At 39.3% G+C, this 19,913-nt stretch overlaps 1 protein-coding gene and 1 pseudogene across 2 annotated transcripts in view; one reads left to right on the top strand and one right to left on the bottom strand.

Moving 5' to 3' along the window:
* The window catches only part of LOC310891269 (nuclear pore complex protein Nup153-like), a 270,187-nt pseudogene that overhangs the window by 81,998 nt on the left and 168,276 nt on the right, over positions 1–19,913 (top strand). The window lies entirely within an intron of this gene.
* LOC310891245 (nuclear pore complex protein Nup153-like) overlaps positions 1–19,913 on the bottom strand; it is a 65,465-nt gene that overhangs the window by 39,756 nt on the left and 5,796 nt on the right. The window contains exons 4-14 of the mRNA XM_083853512.1: positions 19,232–19,371; positions 19,024–19,149; positions 16,768–16,878; positions 16,592–16,630; positions 16,438–16,491; positions 14,024–14,182; positions 12,869–12,921; positions 10,058–10,184; positions 7,958–8,431; positions 6,624–6,716; positions 6,298–6,385 (exon numbers count right to left, since the gene is read on the bottom strand). Of these exons, the coding sequence (XP_083709638.1) occupies positions 6,298–6,385; positions 6,624–6,716; positions 7,958–8,431; positions 10,058–10,184; positions 12,869–12,921; positions 14,024–14,182; positions 16,438–16,491; positions 16,592–16,630; positions 16,768–16,878; positions 19,024–19,149; positions 19,232–19,371 (1,464 nt within the window). The remainder of the gene's footprint in view (positions 1–6,297; positions 6,386–6,623; positions 6,717–7,957; positions 8,432–10,057; positions 10,185–12,868; positions 12,922–14,023; positions 14,183–16,437; positions 16,492–16,591; positions 16,631–16,767; positions 16,879–19,023; positions 19,150–19,231; positions 19,372–19,913) is intronic.

Here is a 19,913-nt window from a genome sequence, read left to right as displayed (position 1 = left end):
TAACCCACTCCTTTTGGAGCCACAAACTTTATTGGTCACAAACACCAAGAGCTGGCTGTAATTATCTGAACCAGTATTAACCGGTACCTCTGAACTCTTCAAACAAAAATATCTTTCAGGTGCTCTTAGAAGAACAACATCAATTGCCTGCAACAATTTGATGGCTTTGCTAAACGGAGCACTGAAAAGCACAGTGGTACAGTTTCTTTTGTAGCCTGTTCAGAAATTATAGCCCCGTGCCTACAGCTTCAAATCAGGCCAAGCTTACCAGCCCAACTCTTACAGCTTAAGTTCACTGCACTCGAATGCCTTCAAGACGTGCTTTTAGGAGCCATGGAGAAGAACCCTCTGGTAAGACCACCATTATAAAGTACTGAGTGTTGTTTTACACTTAAAATAAAACTATCTGTTACAGTCATTCATCAGCTTTCCCTAGGCTGCTGCTCTCTCGCTACTGAATGTGATCCTGCTCTCAGTTTCCCACTAACTTTTTCCCCCAGCGTTTATGGCCTCTTTTCATCTATGACACTTTTAAGGGACTACACCGTGTTGAAAAATGCTGGTTAACATTTCCTTTTACACAAGGTGCCTCATCGAATTTTCCTGACTAAACCAAACCCCAGAACCTTAACTAGAAGAGGAAGCACACAAACACACACGCCTCCCTGGCCACCATATCTCCCCAAAACATATCTATTCAGTAACAGACCAACTGTAAGAATACTGCGATTAAAATCAGTATAGCTCTATACACTGCTTTTGTTCGGGATTACTAGCTAATGTCCTTCCCCTTACCCCTTCTGGAATTAATACTGAATTCTGTACTCCAAAACGTGGTTCTTAAGTCATACAAATGACATTTAACAATCAGAATTTTTCCACACAGTGATCCTCAATAAAAACTTCAATCCTCTACTGCAGTCTTTCAACAAATTAAAGGAATACAAAACTGGCTAATAACTGTTCAGTGATTTTTGGACCTTTGTAGCACTAGAGTAACAGCAGTACACTCTGCAGCATAGTTGCAAGTACGTGGGAATAAGATACTCTCTCTCATCTCTTTTTTTCTCTGAAAAGTGTGAGGCCTCTATTTCACCCTACTAAAGATTTTACCACCAACTGTACTGCTAGCATTGAGACACTACAACTTCTGTGCTTGTATGAGATGCAGGACAGGTTCCTTAAGGTGTCGCAATTTTTTGTCTAAACCTAGTGTTGAGATCAAAAAAGGGATTGCTACTAATTGCGTACGTATCAATAACCAGGACAGAAGACATGCTGCATATAGGAATTAAACTTTTTCTAAAGCTCTAGTACATGAACATATCAAATCCCGCAGATTTTTTCTAGTATGGTTTCAGAGGTCTTACTTGATGGACATAAGCGCACAAGTGAAGACAAAAGATACTCTGTTTACCTGAAGTACTGGTTTGCAAGTACTGCTTCTCTTCTGTCCTTCCCAAAATAAACTGTGAGGCAGCTGCAGACTCTGCACCTGAACACTCTGAGTGAACACCGAATGTAAATGATGGCAAGGCAGCATTTTGTGGACGCAGCCGCAGCACCAAAACCTGCAGAAATAAGTGAATGTCAAGTCCGTAATCCACGGTGTATCTGCAGTACGTGAAGGTTTGAACTACATTCTAGTCCTGATCTTTCCAGTCAAAACTGTTTAACAAACAACCCACCAAACAGTAAAACAAACAAGAAAACCCCATGCTTCCTCTCTACATAAAACTTTTCACAACTGTGTTTTCTGCCCACCACCTGGCTTTAAAAAGTATACGAACTTCTTTGAAAGATCATGTTTTTAGTCTGAACTCCAAATGAACAACGTGTAGGGCATGTAAAGAACAAGCACGTCATTAATGAAAGCTTTTCTCTAAAAAGGATAAACTTATTCTTGGGGAAAAGTGTGGAAACAGATGTTATCTAGGCAATATTCCTACAGGAAAAACGAATAATTTTGCCACACCTCAAAGGAAAAAATAAGTGTGCTTAACAGGTAAGAAAATAAAAAAAATCAGAGCAAACCAAAAAATAAATCACAGAATATGCATCCTCGTTTTAATCATTAAGTATTACCTCTGAGCTCTGCTTTGGTGCTTGGCTTTGCACTTTCACAGGCTACACACTTCGTGGCCTCTGCTTTGTTTTGAACCAAGCAGGTCTCCCAATCCCAGCTTCCTTCGGGCTTCTTGAATTTGTCTAAATCCAGAAATTCTCCAGAAGGAGCAGAAAATGCAGATGCACTGCTACTGGTCACAGGTGTTGGACCCTCTGTGAGACAAACAAGACAGTTAACCATCCTGTTTGAACATGAACTATAAAATGAACATTAACTTTTAAATTTGATTTGTCAAATCCCACAGAAATGTTCAAAATTACTCCGCAACTCCCCCCCCCCCCCGCCCCTGAAAAAAATAAAAGCCACCAAAAACCCACAAAGAAACAAAGAAACAAACAAAAAAACCAGAGTGGAACTCAAAGCTTCCAAACAACACACAACTCTGTTCAGCACACAAGCTTCTGCTGCTGTTGACGACAGTGTAACCTCCATAAAGAGGCCTGACAGGTGCCTTTTAAAAAAAAGGTGCCTTTTAAGAGAGAAGCAGAAGATAACGCTTCAAATTCAAAACCGGAAAGACAAGAATGGCTCTTCCCTTCCACAGCACACGCAGAAAACTTTTATCCTAGTATTACTTGCATCGCTCTTCCTCCTGACAAGTGCAAGGTAACCGTGCAATTCACTGCACCATGGTCACAGTAAACCCCTCATTTCCAAAATTCCTCCTTGCAATGGCAAGAGCCTCAGACAAAGATGCCGACTGACCGCTCAGAGGTTGGAAGTCCAAGAGAATCAACTCTGTCTGAAATCCATTATCTTACCTCATGAAATTTCAGTCTTACCGCACAGGATGAATACAAAAGCCCGGTCTAGTCCATCTTAATTTGTTTCTTCCAGGATATATTTGCACAGGTGTTTTTCGATGTAATGGCATGTTAAATGACATTTAGAGTCAAAGTTAGAATTAGAATCGTATTTTAAAAACAATACAACCACGCTCAAAATCAATTACGGTCACACACAATGGGAAACAACCCAGTACTGCCCTGAAGAAGTTACCCAGCGGGTCACTCGCTTTCTTGAAGCCTACCACTGACCTTCATAGGCATCTCTCTGCTTTAGCTTAAGACTAGTTAAGACTACACTGTCTTGAAATCTGGCTTCACATCTCCCCTCAATTACATACAAACGGTGAGTAGAGGCATTTTGGACACATTCTGTAATTTTTTTTACTTATTTTTTGAAAGAGAAAAACGCAGTCATTTTTAACTCTTTCTATGGAGTTCTCATTTTCGCCAGTGAAAAATCACTATGTTGTTTTTAAATTAAGTCACCCACTTCAGCCATCTTCCCTCACCAGCTGCAAAGCCGGGGGTATCTGCATTGATCCAGCTCCGTACTAATACATTTCACAATCAGTTCAATTTATGCGACAGGCTGGAACCTGGGCTGAGACCTCTGAAGTGCCTGTAAACCAATCCTGCAGACAGCCGCTAACCCATCAACCGTACCTGGGAATCGTGTTGCTTAAAATATTCCATATATGCAACGTACTTTTATTCTGTACAAGATTCACAGAGGCTAGGATGGAAACAACAGGAAAAAAAGGACCATACCTGGTTTCTCAGACTGACAGGCTACACATTTGTTATCTTCCGTCTTATTTGGTACAAGGCATATTCCACAGTCCCAAGAGCCTTTCGCCTTCTTAAATTTGTCTCCAAAGCCCAGAGCGGCTGTTGTGTCAGTGCTGCTCGAGGAGGATGTCACTGTCACCGAGCTGTCTGTGACCACTGGTCATGTCAGAGCAGGCATTACTCCCGTTCCAGGTTTTGGTGTCTCACATGCTATACATTTTGTAGCTTCCGGTTTGTTTTGGACAAGACATGTATCACAATCCCACGTTCCAGGTACTGTTTTGAATTTGTCTCCAAAGCCCAGCATCCCTGCTGGGGGCGCTGCTGGCTTTGAGGTGTCGCATTGACTTGAACTTACTGTCTGTTTCATACTCTCAACTGTTGACGCTTTAGTAGCTTGACAAGTTACACATTTGTCCTTTATGTCTTTGTTTTGCAGAAAAGGGTCACATGTATCAGATTGCCAGTACGATGCTTGTTTAGAAGTCTCTTTACCTGCAGAAAAAGTTGTTATTGCAGGCCTAGTATAAACCACTGTGCTTGTTGTAGGTTGTGCAGACGTAGAAGAGCGTGTTTTCAACAATCCAAAGTCTAGGAAGCAAGAAAAAAAAGTCTTCCTGTTAGCGCGGCACCTCACTACATGTAACTAAGTGACTTTACTAGAGGGCAAAAATTTCAACTCAGGTGCCAATGGTTACAACTAGACATTCAGACCGAGCGCAACAGGAAGTCCCCAGAAATCTTATCTAAACGGATGAAATTTCATCTGCTGCACTGGGTCACAACAGAACATTTCGTTAAAGCTTCATTTAACTCTTTGTTTCCAAGCAAGCTTTAAATCAACATTTTCACTGGTCGATACAAGTACAAACAGACAGTAGCTGACTGAAATCTGACAGTCCAACGTGGAATGGAAATAATACAATTTGATTAAGACGCGATGCCCAATCGAATCAAATTTCTAAAGCTCCTCCTTCCGTAGCAGATGACTCAAATCTACTCCAGTAACTGTACAGAAGTTTGTACTCGGAGCAGCAATCCATGCGGTATTTTCCCACAGATGCTGAATATTAATTAAATAATAAAAACTCAAGACAATTGAACAACTGTCTAATTTTCTATAATCTTTTTCAAAATGCATCGGACACAGGACAACTCCTTATTTAAAAGGTGGCAATTTTAACAGAAAAGACAAGCTACTAATACAGAAAGACTAAAGGAAATGCATCTTAAACAGCAGCTCAAGTTGCTTGTAAATCTACCTTGAACATAGTTGTTTTGTGGTTTGTTTGTTGGTTTTTTTTTAGTCAAAAATGAAGTCTTTGAACAATGTGGATTTAGATTCTGCTTCTTTTAAACCGATAAAGAAAGTGAATGTCACTTCACTCAGAGGTCTTTCCTTAAACAAAATGCACAATGTATTTTCTCTCACTTAGCTCTTTCCAACAGAGAAATGTGCTGCCTTCTTAACAAGTATGTAAGTTAGAAGAAGACTTTTGGGAAAAGATCAAATTCAATAAAGCCCTTTTTCTTAAAAGATATCTTTTCCACAGACACACTTTATGAAACTGTTGAAAACAATTGCAATTGCTTAAAAACAAAATTCAGAAAAGGGTTTTTAACGTAAAACACTCCACTTCTGTTTGCAGTTTAAATTTTAATCCACAGGAGCCATTGTAAGCTAAGGCCCAAAGATTCGCAGCTTTCGCCATGTATTTGGAACTGAAGCTCTTTCCTATTCTTTCTTCACCTGGGCTGAAGGTGGGACAGGAGTGTTGAGTTTTACAAACATTTCCTTTTCAATTCCACAAATTGTATTTACTTAAAATGAAACACCGATTATCTGGCTAATTCTCTTAGTACCTCATTTACAATTACATCCTAACACGTAAAGGAGATGCAACCCATCTGCTTTTCATCTTGCAGTTTTACTTCCAGCAACAAACACCACTTAGAATAGAAGGGGGCAGATGCACCCTAACAAACGCAGCGCTTAATGTAATGCTCTCCTACATTCATATTTATAGCAGATACTCTATTAACCATAAGTCGTGTGTTGGTTTTTTTTTTAATAAAAAATGCTAGCGTATTTTTTGCAGCATCTTTTTAAAAGGAGTTCATTATCTCTCCAGGATTTTTTAGAACGTCTAAGACGCTTCCTTCCTTTAATACGTGGGCAGTGGTGAAGGGACCACCAGCAAAATCTTTGACCTCCTCTTTCTGTGTGTTGATGTTGGTTGAGGTGGTGGTGTCTTTTGAAACAAAAGAAAACAAAACCAGCTTTCACAATGTGACCTAGTTAGAGCAGATTATACTCACTTTTGTTAGAAACAAGAATTTCCAGCTTTCATGCTTCTCACATAAGAATCTTCACAAATTCTACTTACTTTGCAATGCTTTATGATTACAAGCAAAACAAAAAGCAACAAAACAAAAAAAAATTATAAAAGCAGATCTGTCACTGGAAAAATACTGCAGAAGTCCAACACTGCCTGGAATTGCTAGCATGCGCAGACAGGACAGATTGAAGATTTAATAAAGAAAAAAAGGAAAATCAGCACTTCAGATCTGAAGTGCTAAAGTTTCAGTTACCTAGGGTAAGAAAGGGCGTCACTGGAGTACCACTGGGTCCAGAAAGTTCTGCCGATTTTACAACGGGAACACTAAATGTAAACCCAATCTGCTATGAACAAGAGAGGTTTTTCAGATTCTCAAGCCACAGGAACTTCAATCGAATGCACACACAAAACCAAATCTGAAAGCTGCTCTTCACATTTGTAGCACGCATGCTGAATGACAAATTATAAGCCAGAAGCCTACATACTTTTCTCCATCAAGGCAGATTCTGCTTTAGTGTTCTGCAACAGCCTACTAAATGCCTAAGAAAAAAAGTCAAGCTCCTTTATTATTTTACTTACAGAAGACGTAGGTAGCACTTCTGCCTCAGTAGATTTCACAACTGGAGATGAAAACGCGAACTCAGGACTGCTAACAGTACTTGCTGGTTGTATCTGTATTTTCAAAAGAATTAAAGGTTTATATTTAAGAGCAACAACTACCTGAATTCACTACCCAACAGAAGTCCCGCAGTGACGTCGAAAAACCTGATGTTTGAGTTATTTTGCAGATAAAAGTAATAATAAAACACAGGGAAGTTTCCAAGTGGGTATAGGACAATATCTTCAAAACCAAATTCCAGAAACTGAGAGGAAAAGCTGGAGATGCTACTTAGGTCTAAATGCACGGAAAAGCAAGCCAGGAAGCTGAAGAACGGCAAACTCAGCCCAATGATACTCCAAGAACTTCAGCAAACACCTCAACATGTTAAAGCAGCTGTCTACTTCAAACCGTACAAAAAATATTTCAAGTACTCTGGAACAGATTAATGTTTATTTTATTGCAATAATATGCCAATTATTGCACCCTAGGCTCGTTCTATGTGAGGCTTATATGACCACGTTACCTCTAATTTAATAACTTAAATAAAGTTGTGGTTTAACCATTGCAGGCAACTAAGCACCACACAGCCACTCGCTCACTCCCTCCAAGTGGAACAGGGAAAAGAACTGGAAATAAAGAAGTAAAGTTGTTAAATTTGAGGTAGCATTAATGACTCATCGCATGTAATGGCTACCTGGAAAGACAAATGCCATAACCCTGTACATACTCCCCACTCCTTCCCCTTCTTTCCCCCAGCATTTATTGCTGAGCACGATGCTAAATGGTGTGGAATATCCCTTCGGTCCTCTGGACTCCGCTGTCCTGGCTGAGTGCCCTCCCAGCCTCTTGTGCATCCCCGACCTCCTCGCTGGCAGGGCAGCGTGAGAAACAGAAAAGGACTTGTCACTGTGTAAGCACTGCTCAGCAACAGCTAAAACACCAGTGCCTTACCAACACTGTTTTGCTCACAAATCTGCAACACAGCATCATCTACTACGAAGAAAATTAACTCTACCCCTGCCCAAACCACTATAAATAACTTGGCATAAAGTCCACACCCCCCTTCCCCCCCAGACTTCCACAGCATTTGAAGCAGTTATACAATCACGTTAAATGGGAGTTGGCAGGCTCTAAGACTGAGAGAAGCAGAATCAAAACATTTATGCCTTTTTCCCCAAACTGGCATACAACCCCAATTCATTCAGCTGCGTAGAAACTAATATTTGTTAGTTTCATGAGCACCACAGAAAAAGTCAACTCGCAATAAAGCAGTATACTCATTGTAAACATTATTTATAGCATAAAGATTTACCTTGCCCGCCGCCGTCGCTGCTGCATCTGCCATGCCTGCCGCCTCCGTTGAATTTGCCACGCTTGTCGTTGCCGCTGTTGACTTTGCCTTGTCCTTTGTCATCAGCAGGTATGGCATGCCCGCCGCCATTATTGGACATGTCAAGCCTGAGGGCACTGTTGAACACGTTATGCCCGACGTCGCCGTTGTATATATCATGTCCTCCACCTCCTCCTCTGATAGATCTGTCAAGTCCTCCACCTCCGATGGATCTATCATGCCCTCCACCTCTGATGGATCTGTCATGCCCTCCACCTCTGATGGATTTGCCATGCCCGTCGCAGCTGCTGGAGTTGCCGTGCTCATTGCTGCTGTTGAAACAGCGCTCGGTGACGCTGAGACAGCGCTACTACCAACGAAACTAGAATTGAACTGAGGCAGCGATGCAGCACTGATGGGTAGGGGTATGTTCGGTAGCACTGGTTCCTCCACTTCCTAAAGTTGCAAATTTTAATTTTTCTTATACAAGACATACTACTTTCTCACCCCATCGCACCCAATTTATTAACAAAATTAAATAGAACAAAAATCCATACAAATTAAGAGAAAGCAAGTTTCCAGAAGAAATCCCGATCTCCCCACCTCTGTCTACCACGTCATTTTAATTTATGGCAGGCCTGCTTCCACATTATACTCTATTCAACAACTGTACAGCAAGAACACTGAAAGTTAACTCAAAACCTGTGCAGAACAGAGAGGCACAGATCACATTTTTTTTCTTTCTTTTCTATACTTTAGTCATCAAAGCTCTGGAGAAGCATCATCCTTTCTAACTACCCTCGCATGGCTTCAATTAAGAGTACACTCTCAAGACAAGTGAGAAAGTGTTCCTCTTGCAAAATTAGGCAGGATAGCTGCCAAAGTTTCTAAAGTCATTACAGCAGGGAACGTGGAAAAAGGTAATGTTTAAAGAAGCAGGTAGGTTCAACAACCAAACTAAACACAAAAAGCACCAAAGAAAGTCAGACTAACAGCACTGAAGATTGTGTTCTGGTAAATACAGTCTATACCATGTATCAGGATGCAAATATAAAAATCAGAAGAGAGCCTCTTAACAACTTCAATTTTCATCCCTGCCACTTACTTTATTTGATTACTAAGATTGGATGAGTTATGTTTTAAATGGCATAGAAAATCTGACCAAAATTTGTACAGTACTATCATGATCTACTTAGAAATGACTAGGCAGGGATGTAAGTTGGTGCTACTGATATTCAGTGCATCCTGTAGCTTACATCTGTTTCACAGTTTTGATTTGAAAAGTTTATGGAACTTTTGATATTTGGACCATTATTTTATTTGCGTTACAGGAATAAACAACAGTGTTTACGATTTCTTTATATTGCATCATCCAGAAGTCCCATTTAATGATTTGAAACTTAAATTAACTTAAATACTTAATATTAACTTAATATTAATTAAATACTTAATGTTAACATAAATACTTAAATTAACTTACAGGCAGCTTATATAACATCCAATAAAAGAAAAAATAATCTGAATATTCATGGTCATAGTTTTATGGAATAGATTTTTCCTATTAAAATGAGAAAAAAACTCTCTCACAATGAGTTGGGTGAGTATCAAAAACTGAGTCATCGTTAGCAGACATGCAGAATGCTGTCTTCTACTACTCTTTTTCACACTCTTGGCCTGTATCTTTCTGTACGACTTAAATATGAAACCAAAAATTAAGCTTTTTTTTTTCTTTTTATACTTGGCACTCGTTTCAAGTATCATTCCTGTAGAAAAACTATACAAACCTTCACCAAAACATTACTTCTCTTCTTAGGACTCATTCATTCAATTGCTAACGAGAAATGTTATAGTTTGAAGAATCTCCAAGGTAAGAGAATTAAAAATTTCAAAATTACATAAGCAAAGTTCAGGTATTCAAACACAGGAAATCAATTGGAGCCTGCTCTGAAACCCACAAGAAAACAAAAACAATGCAAAAATAAAGCGGTATTGTTATAATTTACTATGATGCAATAAAACTGACACACTTAGCTAGTTACTTCAGTAAGCTCAGTGACAGCAATTAATTTAAGAGTCACTTACCTGTTCTTGTACAGCTCTTGATAAATAGTGTATTCCTCTTTCCCTTCTCATTTTGCCACCTCCGCTACTCACTCCTGAAGACAGACCATTGGACGCAGCAGTACTGAATTTGTAGCTGGTCACATTGCTAGCACACGACAGTACAGAAGTTGGGGGAAACAAGAGAAAAAAAAATTACCAGCCAAATTTTTTTTTCAAGATATTAGAGCTGTTATTAGTCCTAGAATTGAAACCTGCTGATCAGAAAAAAACTAAAGCTGTCTCACAAGTTGCTAAACGCTGGTAAATACTTGATGTTCTAAATAGGAAAAACTTTATTAACAGCAGCAATGAAAAGGACATACATAAGTGCACCGTTCACACGGGAACAATGACTAAGCCAGAAGACCTGAAATAGAAGAGCTGATTTAGATTGTTATTTTCCAGTGCTTCCTTTAAATAGGACTGGTTCTCTGATTCTGCGATGCACGTGTATCTTTTGCAGGGATATAAAAGAACAGCTCACAAAAATACAGAAGGAGTGCACATATGCACACATACACATGGGAAACACTGCCAACAGCTCTGATAGAATAGGGACGCCTCAGACTTGTGTGGCAAGGTAATATGGCCTAAGCTTCAGAAGCAGCTCTGGCTTTCATGTGGCCATCAGCAGGAACAGCAGAGGTGTTTGGGTATGCCAACATTCCAGAAGTCTTTTCAGACATGAATACAGATCCCTTTTGTAAGGCATACAAAGGCGTTTTTCTGGTACTTAAAAAAGCCTAGCTCAAAACCAGAAAGATATCCTAATCCAAGAGCAAATGGGGAAAAAATAACCCAAACCAGAAGTGGAATAGGGAATAACTCTAACAAAAGTACTATGGCAAGAAAATGAAGTATGCCTGGAAAAACTGTGACCTCAAAGCTTATCTTGCAGCCAATCAGTCAGTCAGTACAAAAGTGCATTAGATCGCACTGGAAGACACCAGGTCAAACTCCCACAATACTGAGGAGGAGAACTGGTCTAAACTTGTCAAATACTTGACAACAGCCTGCTTAGCACTGTAACTGCATAGAGGAAGACAGATCCCTAAGGCATATGCTCAGACTTTTCTCTAATCCAAACTGTCAATCCATTAGAATTCTGAAAAAAGTCTTACATCAAAATAGATCTTCATTCAGACAACTATCGCTTGCCCGTAACAGCCCATATTCCTCTTTCTGTTAACACTTGTGAGCTTCAAGGGGGCAAAGACAGTTGTCAGCCTTCAAGCAAGTCTAATCTACAATTGGACTCAGGATATAAAATATATATATATATACACACACACGCATAGATATATAGCATTGGTGGGCCAGAGATTTACTGAGTATTCCAACTCAACTGTCCAAAGGGACTCTTGCCAGCAGATCAGTGTGGTGCTCCTGCTCCAGAACATGGCACCCAACAGAGACCAGCATCACAAAAAACACTACCACCACTACCTACTCTACAAACAAAAGGTAGGGCACTGCAATAAACTTTGTGAACGAAATCAAAAGCAGTGTGAGTTTTCTGTATCTCCTTCCTAAATGGAGAAGTAGAAAGGAGTTCTAACAAAGACAATTTAGAACAGTTTGAAAAAAACATAATTAAAACCCAGCACCTGATTGCACCTGTACCAGAACCTTAAAGCCAGTCGCTTCCACCCCTAAAAAGGTGGTTGTTGTGAAGTCCAACTTTTAGATGCCAAAACAAAGTGTTGAGTTCTTTCTGCAAGCCAAAGAATGCCCATGGTCACATAAGAATTGCTTGGCAGATGAGCATAGAGTCAACAAAATTCCCTGCTACTGTTCTTTGAAAAGAGCGACTCCCTAAAAATCGAGTGCAAAGTCCCTTAACTCAAGCATTATTACCCAAAACACCATTTGCCCAGAAGGAAAAGCCATCAATATTATCTGGAGGATAACTCATTTGACCTAAACCAAGAAAGCAGTGTAACACAAAGCAGTCTCCTCAAGAAGAAATTCAATTAATTCTGCTGGATTTTTTTTATTTTAGAGATGAGTTAGCATTTGGCCTCAAATGATTCTAAAGAACACATGGTCTTCATGTGAACTCAAAGCAGACAATTAACTTCATCATGAAAAGAGTATTAAAAAAAAGAATAATAAATCATAAATCTTCCTCCATGTTTTTGCTTAAAAAATAAAGAAAAAAACACATCAATAAACATCCTCCTGAACTGTAACTCACTTCCCCTACTTCACCTTCTAAAGAATGCTTCAGAAAGAATCATCCCATTAGGACAGAGCTTTCAAACTGCAAGCAATTAAATAGCTAAAACTAATAGCTTTTCCCCTAGGGAACATTAAGAGGGACAAATTATTTTGTTATAAGTAAACTGAGTTATAAACCATGAAATATCTGTCAAAGCAAAATTTGTAACGCTACAGATTTAGTTAAACTACAAAATGAGCCATATTTCCTGTAGAAGGAAAAAATAAGGCCTCCAATAGCAAAGATCCTTCCTGTGGATACAGCATTATAACGTGCCTCGTTTCCCATCTTCGTATCCTTCTCAGAAGATAAACTTGGGATAAAAAGTGGTGTATCAGTACTTTTATTCTTGCTCATCTTCCTTCCTTTCACAAAAACAACAATTTTCTCAAAGTTATATTGATCTTCAAACACAATCCAGACTTTGCAGCTGCCTCAAAATACAAAATTTTCATTGGATTTCCCATTCCTTTTACTGAGAACTGTCACCACCTTTCAGGTGCAGACCGTACTGAAAAAGGAGATTTCTTTCTTTCTTCAAGTAAGTTTTAAATTAATAGATGTCATACCTTTCAGATGGTTCTGCTCGCTGTTCTGCAGGCAAAGTCTTCTCTCTCATCCCCTGCAAGTTAAGTTTAGTTCAAGACTTAGCTGAATATGTACAGAATACACAAAGTACCAACAACCACTTCATGTGGTTTTTTGTGGTTTTTATTTTATTTATTTATTTTTAATTTTATAGCCCTGAATACACCTCACCTACTTAACGTTGTTCCCTAATTCAGCATTGTGGGTACAGTTCAGTTAAATTTTGGGGCTAAAGTAAGCATCACTGCTTCACTCAGCATTGAGGACAAACTGATAGAACACTAAATCAAATTTGTCAAATCCTCTAACAAAGAAAGTAATTATTTTAAACAAAATGACAAAAATTGTGTGTGTGGGGGGGAGAGTTTTCATCAAAACTTGTGTTTGCCAACCCCGTAAAAGGGACATACTTTTCTGTTTTCTATCATTTATCAACAAACAAGAAAAAAAAAAACTCTACCCCCCTAAAAACTAAGCAGTTGCTGCTACATTCATTTTAGAACTTTACCAAATGGAGATTGTGCTGGCTAAACAATACAGAGATTGAAAGAGTTAAAAGCAATAAGCAACCAGTATTACTGTCCACTTTGATTTCCAGCCTAAGAAGCCCATACACTTAACAAGTGGTCATTTGTACACTCAGACTGATACTGGAAACACAGATGTTTTCGCAGAAAGAGATGCCCATTTAATTTTATGGAAAATTTATCAGACTCCATCTACTCCAAAGCAATCAAAACCGATAACTCAGCACATTGTCAGAACTCTCACTTGGAGCACATAGCTCACCTGGAATAGTTTACACAGAACACGAGCATGTTTCATCAGTGACAGCTTTGTGTACATGAGAATATAAAAGGAAAACATTTCTGTCTTTTAATATTCTTTCACTGACAACAGGATGACTCAATAGCACATCATGACATCGTGAAAACAACCACAAGACACTGAGTGTTCCAAAAACAGAATTAAATCCATAAAAGCTCAATCTATTTCACAATGGTTCCCACTGCCTTAAAGCTCGCCTCAAACATACTATCAGTACTTTTTGCAAAGATAGGATAACAATTGGTTTGAGAAACATTCCAAGACTGGAAAAAAAAAACAGGCACATAAGGACTCAAAAATGTACTCACTTGGAACTTTGTGTCTCCTCTCTGGCAAATTTTGCTGGACTGAGTAGTTGAAGTCGGTGATGGTTCAGAATACCGCGTATAACGCATCGGCTGACGGTTTACTGTTGGTGTCACAAGTCTCTTAACAGGTGGAGGCTGGAATGCATTCTGGGATTCCAGCTTTGAAAGGGAAACAGCAATCAATTTATCCTTATGTCCACCCAAATTAATTCCAATATTTATTGATGAAAACAAATTACAGAACTATAAACCTCCCCCCATCGGTCTTGGCACTCAGTGAATACAATTTGAAAATTCTGAAGACCGTTCAACTTGTAGAGGGAAATCACCAGAAAACCAGTAACGAAATCCATAAAGCTATATATAAGTAGCCAAAGTCTGACTGAATTCCGTTTCAAAATTTGGCAGTTAGCTTCATAGACAAAATAATTCATGCTACCATAATTAAAATAATCCATGTTCCTAGAATATGCTCCTATCTTTTCCTCTGCCCACACTGTGATTTTTTTTTTTTAGTAGCTTAATTCATTAATTTAACATTCGAAGTGTTAAGCAACTAATTATACAGGCTTCTGGGCTTCACATCCCCTACATTTTCCCCCTTCAAAGTTACACAAACAATAGAACACACTCAAAAAAAACAACTTGTCAGTCTTACAATAATCTCATTCATTAAAATATGATCCAATGCTTTACATGTGCATTAGATGCACTTCAAGTAGTGGGTTTGACTTCCCTTTTCAAAGCATTTTCACAGACCAGAGTTAATTTTTAACACAGACCACTGCGTGTTCTGCAAAACTGACTTAACTGAACTGTCAGACAGAAAACAAACCCTAAAGGCTACAAGATTTACCGATGGCTCCGCCTGCGGTCTTAAGGATCAGAAAATACAGTCTTAGGAAGCATGCTATTGTTCAAATCAATACCAACAGGAAATCGTTTACACCGCAGCTTTAATTTCACAGTATCTCCCAGCTCTTAGTAATAGGATTCACACTCTCTCTAAAGTATACAAAAATACATCTTTCTAAAAAATATTACATTCAGTTTGAAACCTTGAATAAGACATGTTTTATGTAAGTTCACAAATCTACTTCGAGTGAACGACAGTTCATTGCTGGTTTTAAAGGTAAAAAAGAAAAATATTAATTCCCCCAGTTAGGCATTCAATACACCAAGAGCTATTCTGCCTGGTACAGTTCCTTGAAATAAGAAAAATACCACATCACTGCTACCCACTGCAGAAGTTTAGCCCGAGTGCACAAGTGTTCCGTCAACCGCATGTTCACTTTAGCAGGAAAACACACGATCGTCTCCTCAGCAAATAATTGCTTCTCATCACGGGCTACCCTTCTCCCGCCACCATTATGAATTCTAGTATTATGAATAGACAATCTATCTCCTTTCACCCACTGACAGCTGCGTGCAACATTCATTTAGTGGCTGACAATTTCAGGCTCTCTGTTGCAAATCTGGCAGATCTTTCTTAATGCCTTATCACAGGTGTATTGCTATAATATAACTGAGAATTCACACCAGATTTGGTTTTAGTTATTTGGATAATATTTATGATATACTTCACTTCTCCATGCCCTTGTAATTTGGCAGATGGTGAAAAGATGGTCCAGGAAATCTGAGATGTTTGTAAACTCTGAAGTGATTGTAAACTTAATTATACATCCATCCAGTCAAGGAATTAGCACAGAAACTTCTTGAGACACTGTCCCTTTGCTCATTAGAACAGAAGATGAAAAGTTTGCACATCTTGTTATTTCCTTCAGTCACCTGATCTTCAAGTGGTCATTTAAGGGTTTTGCAATTTAATAAGCCCAAGAATACCCCTAACTAAAGTCATCAAAAAAAGATGACTAGTTTTCATTTTTTAAATAAAATGAAAGGAAATCATGCTTTACCACAGCATTATCACCAGTTCTGTGCTACCTCCAAATAGGAATTTAGGAGCGTTAAGATTTATAGCGTCGGAAATTAACAATTTTCCTCCTCTTTACTTTGAATGGTGATAAAAAGCAGAAAAATTAGTTTTCTGTGCCCGAATGAACACGGAAGTCTGTACAAAGTCTATATGACCACTCAAGCAGTATTTTTCTATTTGTGATCATTTCTTCAAGAGAAAACTTGCCTCAAGAGGAATTTTAATATGCAGCTTCACCCCAAGTTGGGGGACAAGATAAAACGACTTGGTGTGTTCTAGAGCTGTTGCTCTCAACTTACAAAGATAACATAATTCTTAACCTGAGTAATCTTCACAGCCCATCATCTATTGTGGATACATGCCAATATTAACTTGATTTGATGTCTATGTTGTCACTGAGGTTTGAGAAAATTTTTCTAATAGTGATAAAGCATTGAAAAAGTTATCTACCTCAGCTTAAGACATTATTGGTTCTTACCTTTCTTCGTTTGGACTGGAAGTCAGTAATATCCGGTTTATCTATGTCCGGAGGCTGAGGGAAAAAACAAAGCATAAATATTAGAGGGCAATTTTTTTCTCCTGAGAGAGAGGGTTCCCTGCAACAAAAATGTGGGGGTTCATGGTCAACTTACACAACACAGCGGCAAAAGAGATGTCATTCTTTTAGCATCCTGTTGAAAAAACAGCGCAATAAATTAAACCGGCCACAACGTAAGGAAGAATAGTTTTATCTTTATCCTTTGATGGCACATTTACTAAGTTTTATAAACACATGAAGCAAAAACAGATTAAAAGAAGTGCTATTTACCAACAAAGGGCTTGACAGCTTCTCCACTGCCTCCAAGATGCACCACGCTGAGGTACTCAAGGTAGCGTGGGACCGCACAGTTTCTTCTCTAGCTTTCGCTCTCTTTTGTGCCTGAAAAATTAGCATTTTTCATAGACAGAGCATTTTTTCATAGACAGAGCATTTTAGCATTTTTTCATAGACAGAGAAACATGCAGTCCCTGGGAGTTCAAGCCATAAAGAAGAGAATACGTTCGGAGTTTAATGAAGTTTACCTTGGGCCTCAGTGCATCTTGCACGTGCTTGTTGCACGAGCAATAAAAGAACTCCGTACTTGTAAAAGGTCAAGACGGATGATGCTAGGACTGCTAAGGCCTCCGAAGCAGTAATCAGGGAAACAGAACTCAAGAAAAGGCTTGTGGTACAGAAAGCATTTTCAGTAACAACACAGACCTCAGAGTTTCACGATGGTCTAAGTGTACCATCTTAAAATCAGTGTATACAATCATAACCAGGAACTAGTTTTACTTCTCTCTTGCTTCCTCCCTTCCCCCAAGATTAAAGTTGGCTGCAAATCTTTGTCTTAAAAGATAAAGATCTGATTTAAACTGTAACAGATCTAAACATTACACTGAAAAAGTAAACTGTTTATTTGCACCACCCAACTTCAAATATCAGTCAAAAACTTCCTTTGGTGTGACTTTTTTTCTTCCCAGGTTAAACCCCTCAAATAACCACACTGTGCTTATCACACGATGTGAAGACAGGAAGCAGACCACGCAGCGTGTAAAAACACAAGTGAGACTCACAGAACCACAGAATGGTTAAGGTTAGAAGTGACCTCTAGAGATCGCCTGGTCTACCCCCCCGCTCAAGCAGGGCCACCCCGAGCAGGCTGCCCAGGACCATGTCAAGTCAGCTCTTGAAGACCTCCAAAGAGGGAGACTCCACAGCCTCTCCGGGCAACCTGTGCCAGGGCTCCATCACCCGCACAGTGCAAAAGCATTTCCTGATGCTCAGACAGAGCCTCACGTTTCAGTTTGTGCCTGTTGCCTCTTGACCTGGCACTGGGCACCGCTGAAAACACAATGGCTCTCTATGCTCTTTGCACCATCCATTCAGGTATTTATATACACCAATAAGATCCCCCCAAACCTCCTCTCCTCCATGCTAAACAGGCCCAGCAGTCCCTGCCTCTCCTCAGAGGAGAGGTGCTCCCAGTCCCTTGATCTTCTTGGTGGCCCTTCGCTGGACTCTCTAGTACCTTGCTGTCATTCACAGCAAGCAGCAAGAAGCAAGCTACTCTCTCCTTTAAAAGCCTAGTATTTTGGTTCCTCTTTTTACCATAATGCAGTAATATTGTAAAAAACAAAAATAGCCGACCAAAGAGGGTTCCCAGCTTTGCACCACAAGGTTTCAAGGTTTCCCGTAAGTGAGGTACTTGTACTGCCCTTTTTCCGTTGCACAAATGGACTGTCAGAACAGAGCCAGCAAACCCGCGTTTTCATTTTCTTCAAATTCCTTTTGATTTATCGATAAAAGTCACTTTCATTTAAATACATTCCTACCAAACCTGATTTGACTTTCCTTTTCGATTCAGCTCTAGCTAATCAGAGTTGTCAGCAGTTTTTATTTGCTATTTCCAAGAACTCTTGGGGGCAAATAACTCTCTCCAAGAACTATATGAATCGTTCAAAACAGAAAGCATGTTACTGCTTATCTTGGGACTGCATTTAGTCCTGCATGCCTCTGTGTACCAGAAGAACAAAGGATCAGCAAAGTTGATTTTAGATATTTTCAAAGACTGCAGGTTTATACAACATATCCATAGCATGAATGTAGGCATGCTTGGAAAAGAAGATCCACAGATAAATATTAGCCAGGTTTGACTACTGTAGCTTTTGCTACCATAAACACAAGTTTTCAAAGTTATGCTGTCATTGGCTTTTTTGCATCAAGTTATTTTAACGTAATGTAGTCAGAGGCAGACAATGGCACTTGAATGGAATTTTTTGAAAGACCTAACAACAGAGGAAACCCCAACTACCAACAACTAGCCCAAACTGTCATTCTTGTTCTTTCTGACAAGTGTTACCTGTGGTAAAAACTGTCATTAAAGAATTTAAACAGAAATCAATCTCAGACGTCTATTTTTGTAGACCAAGAGGGCAGAAGAGCAACTGTTACCACATATTCAGCTCCCTGCTCAAAGCTCCTTTGGCAGTGCTGCTTTTTTTATTTCCATCACTATTTCCCACTACACTACTTTTCTCATACCTGATAAGGTTCCGTGTTTGGCTGCCTTGATCTTACAGCTGCACCACCGGCATAGGCCGTCTTTCCGGGGTAAAATGGAGAAAACCCAAGCTGGTTTTGCTTAAAAACAGACGTGCTTCCACGTACCTACGGAAACACAGTATGAGAAGTGGATAGAAAAACAGGTACACATTCAAACTGATTAAAAGAAATACTGTGCAGTACTTACAGGACACAGTCCTCCAAAAACAAATAAACTGAATGCAGGTTTCTTAGAGCTAGCTGCAGAATGCTGCGAGAGGGAATGAGTTCTTTCAGCTTCTGTGGGCCAGAGCAGTGACGATGAAGTATTTTTTAAAACTGCAACATCTGCCAAAATGACGTATGCTAGATGTAAATGCCTCTCGTACGTACAGAACTTTAACAATAAAGATCACACTAATTCAAGTTCTTCAATACAGAAAAATAAGCATGACTTCAGCTTCTTTAAATAGATCAACTTCACGTACAGACTGAAAACCAAGTATCACCTACAAACTTGAAAACTGTTCACAGAGCTGCAAGTAGTTTTCAGCAATCTTACCAAGTTAATACTGTGCTTCCAATGCAGATATTTTTTTCCTTCAGGCTAAGATAAAAGAGGACCGCATAAACATCAGTGCATTTGTACGGACAAAGCTTTTTTCTATGTTGGTAAAAGGCTGGAGGCCAGCACAGATCATAATCGCATAGGTTTTAAACCTGGAAGATTCCCCAAAGGCTGCTCTAAGAGTTAACGATCTTCTGCCCATGTATGTTTTACGAAGACACACCAGAAAGTTCTAGTGCACTCAGGTTATATTGCTAAAGCCCAGCAACTCTACTCTACTACTCAGCTGTACAAAAGTTCTCTGCAAAACCTGCTGAGCACA

This window comes from Anser anser, assembly GCF_964211835.1.
Source record: "Anser anser genome assembly, contig: HAP1_SCAFFOLD_60, whole genome shotgun sequence".
In the NCBI taxonomy this organism is placed as follows: Eukaryota; Metazoa; Chordata; class Aves; order Anseriformes; family Anatidae; genus Anser; species Anser anser.
Note: the sequence above shows the minus strand (reverse complement) of the source record. Positions and strands in the feature narration are given on the sequence as shown.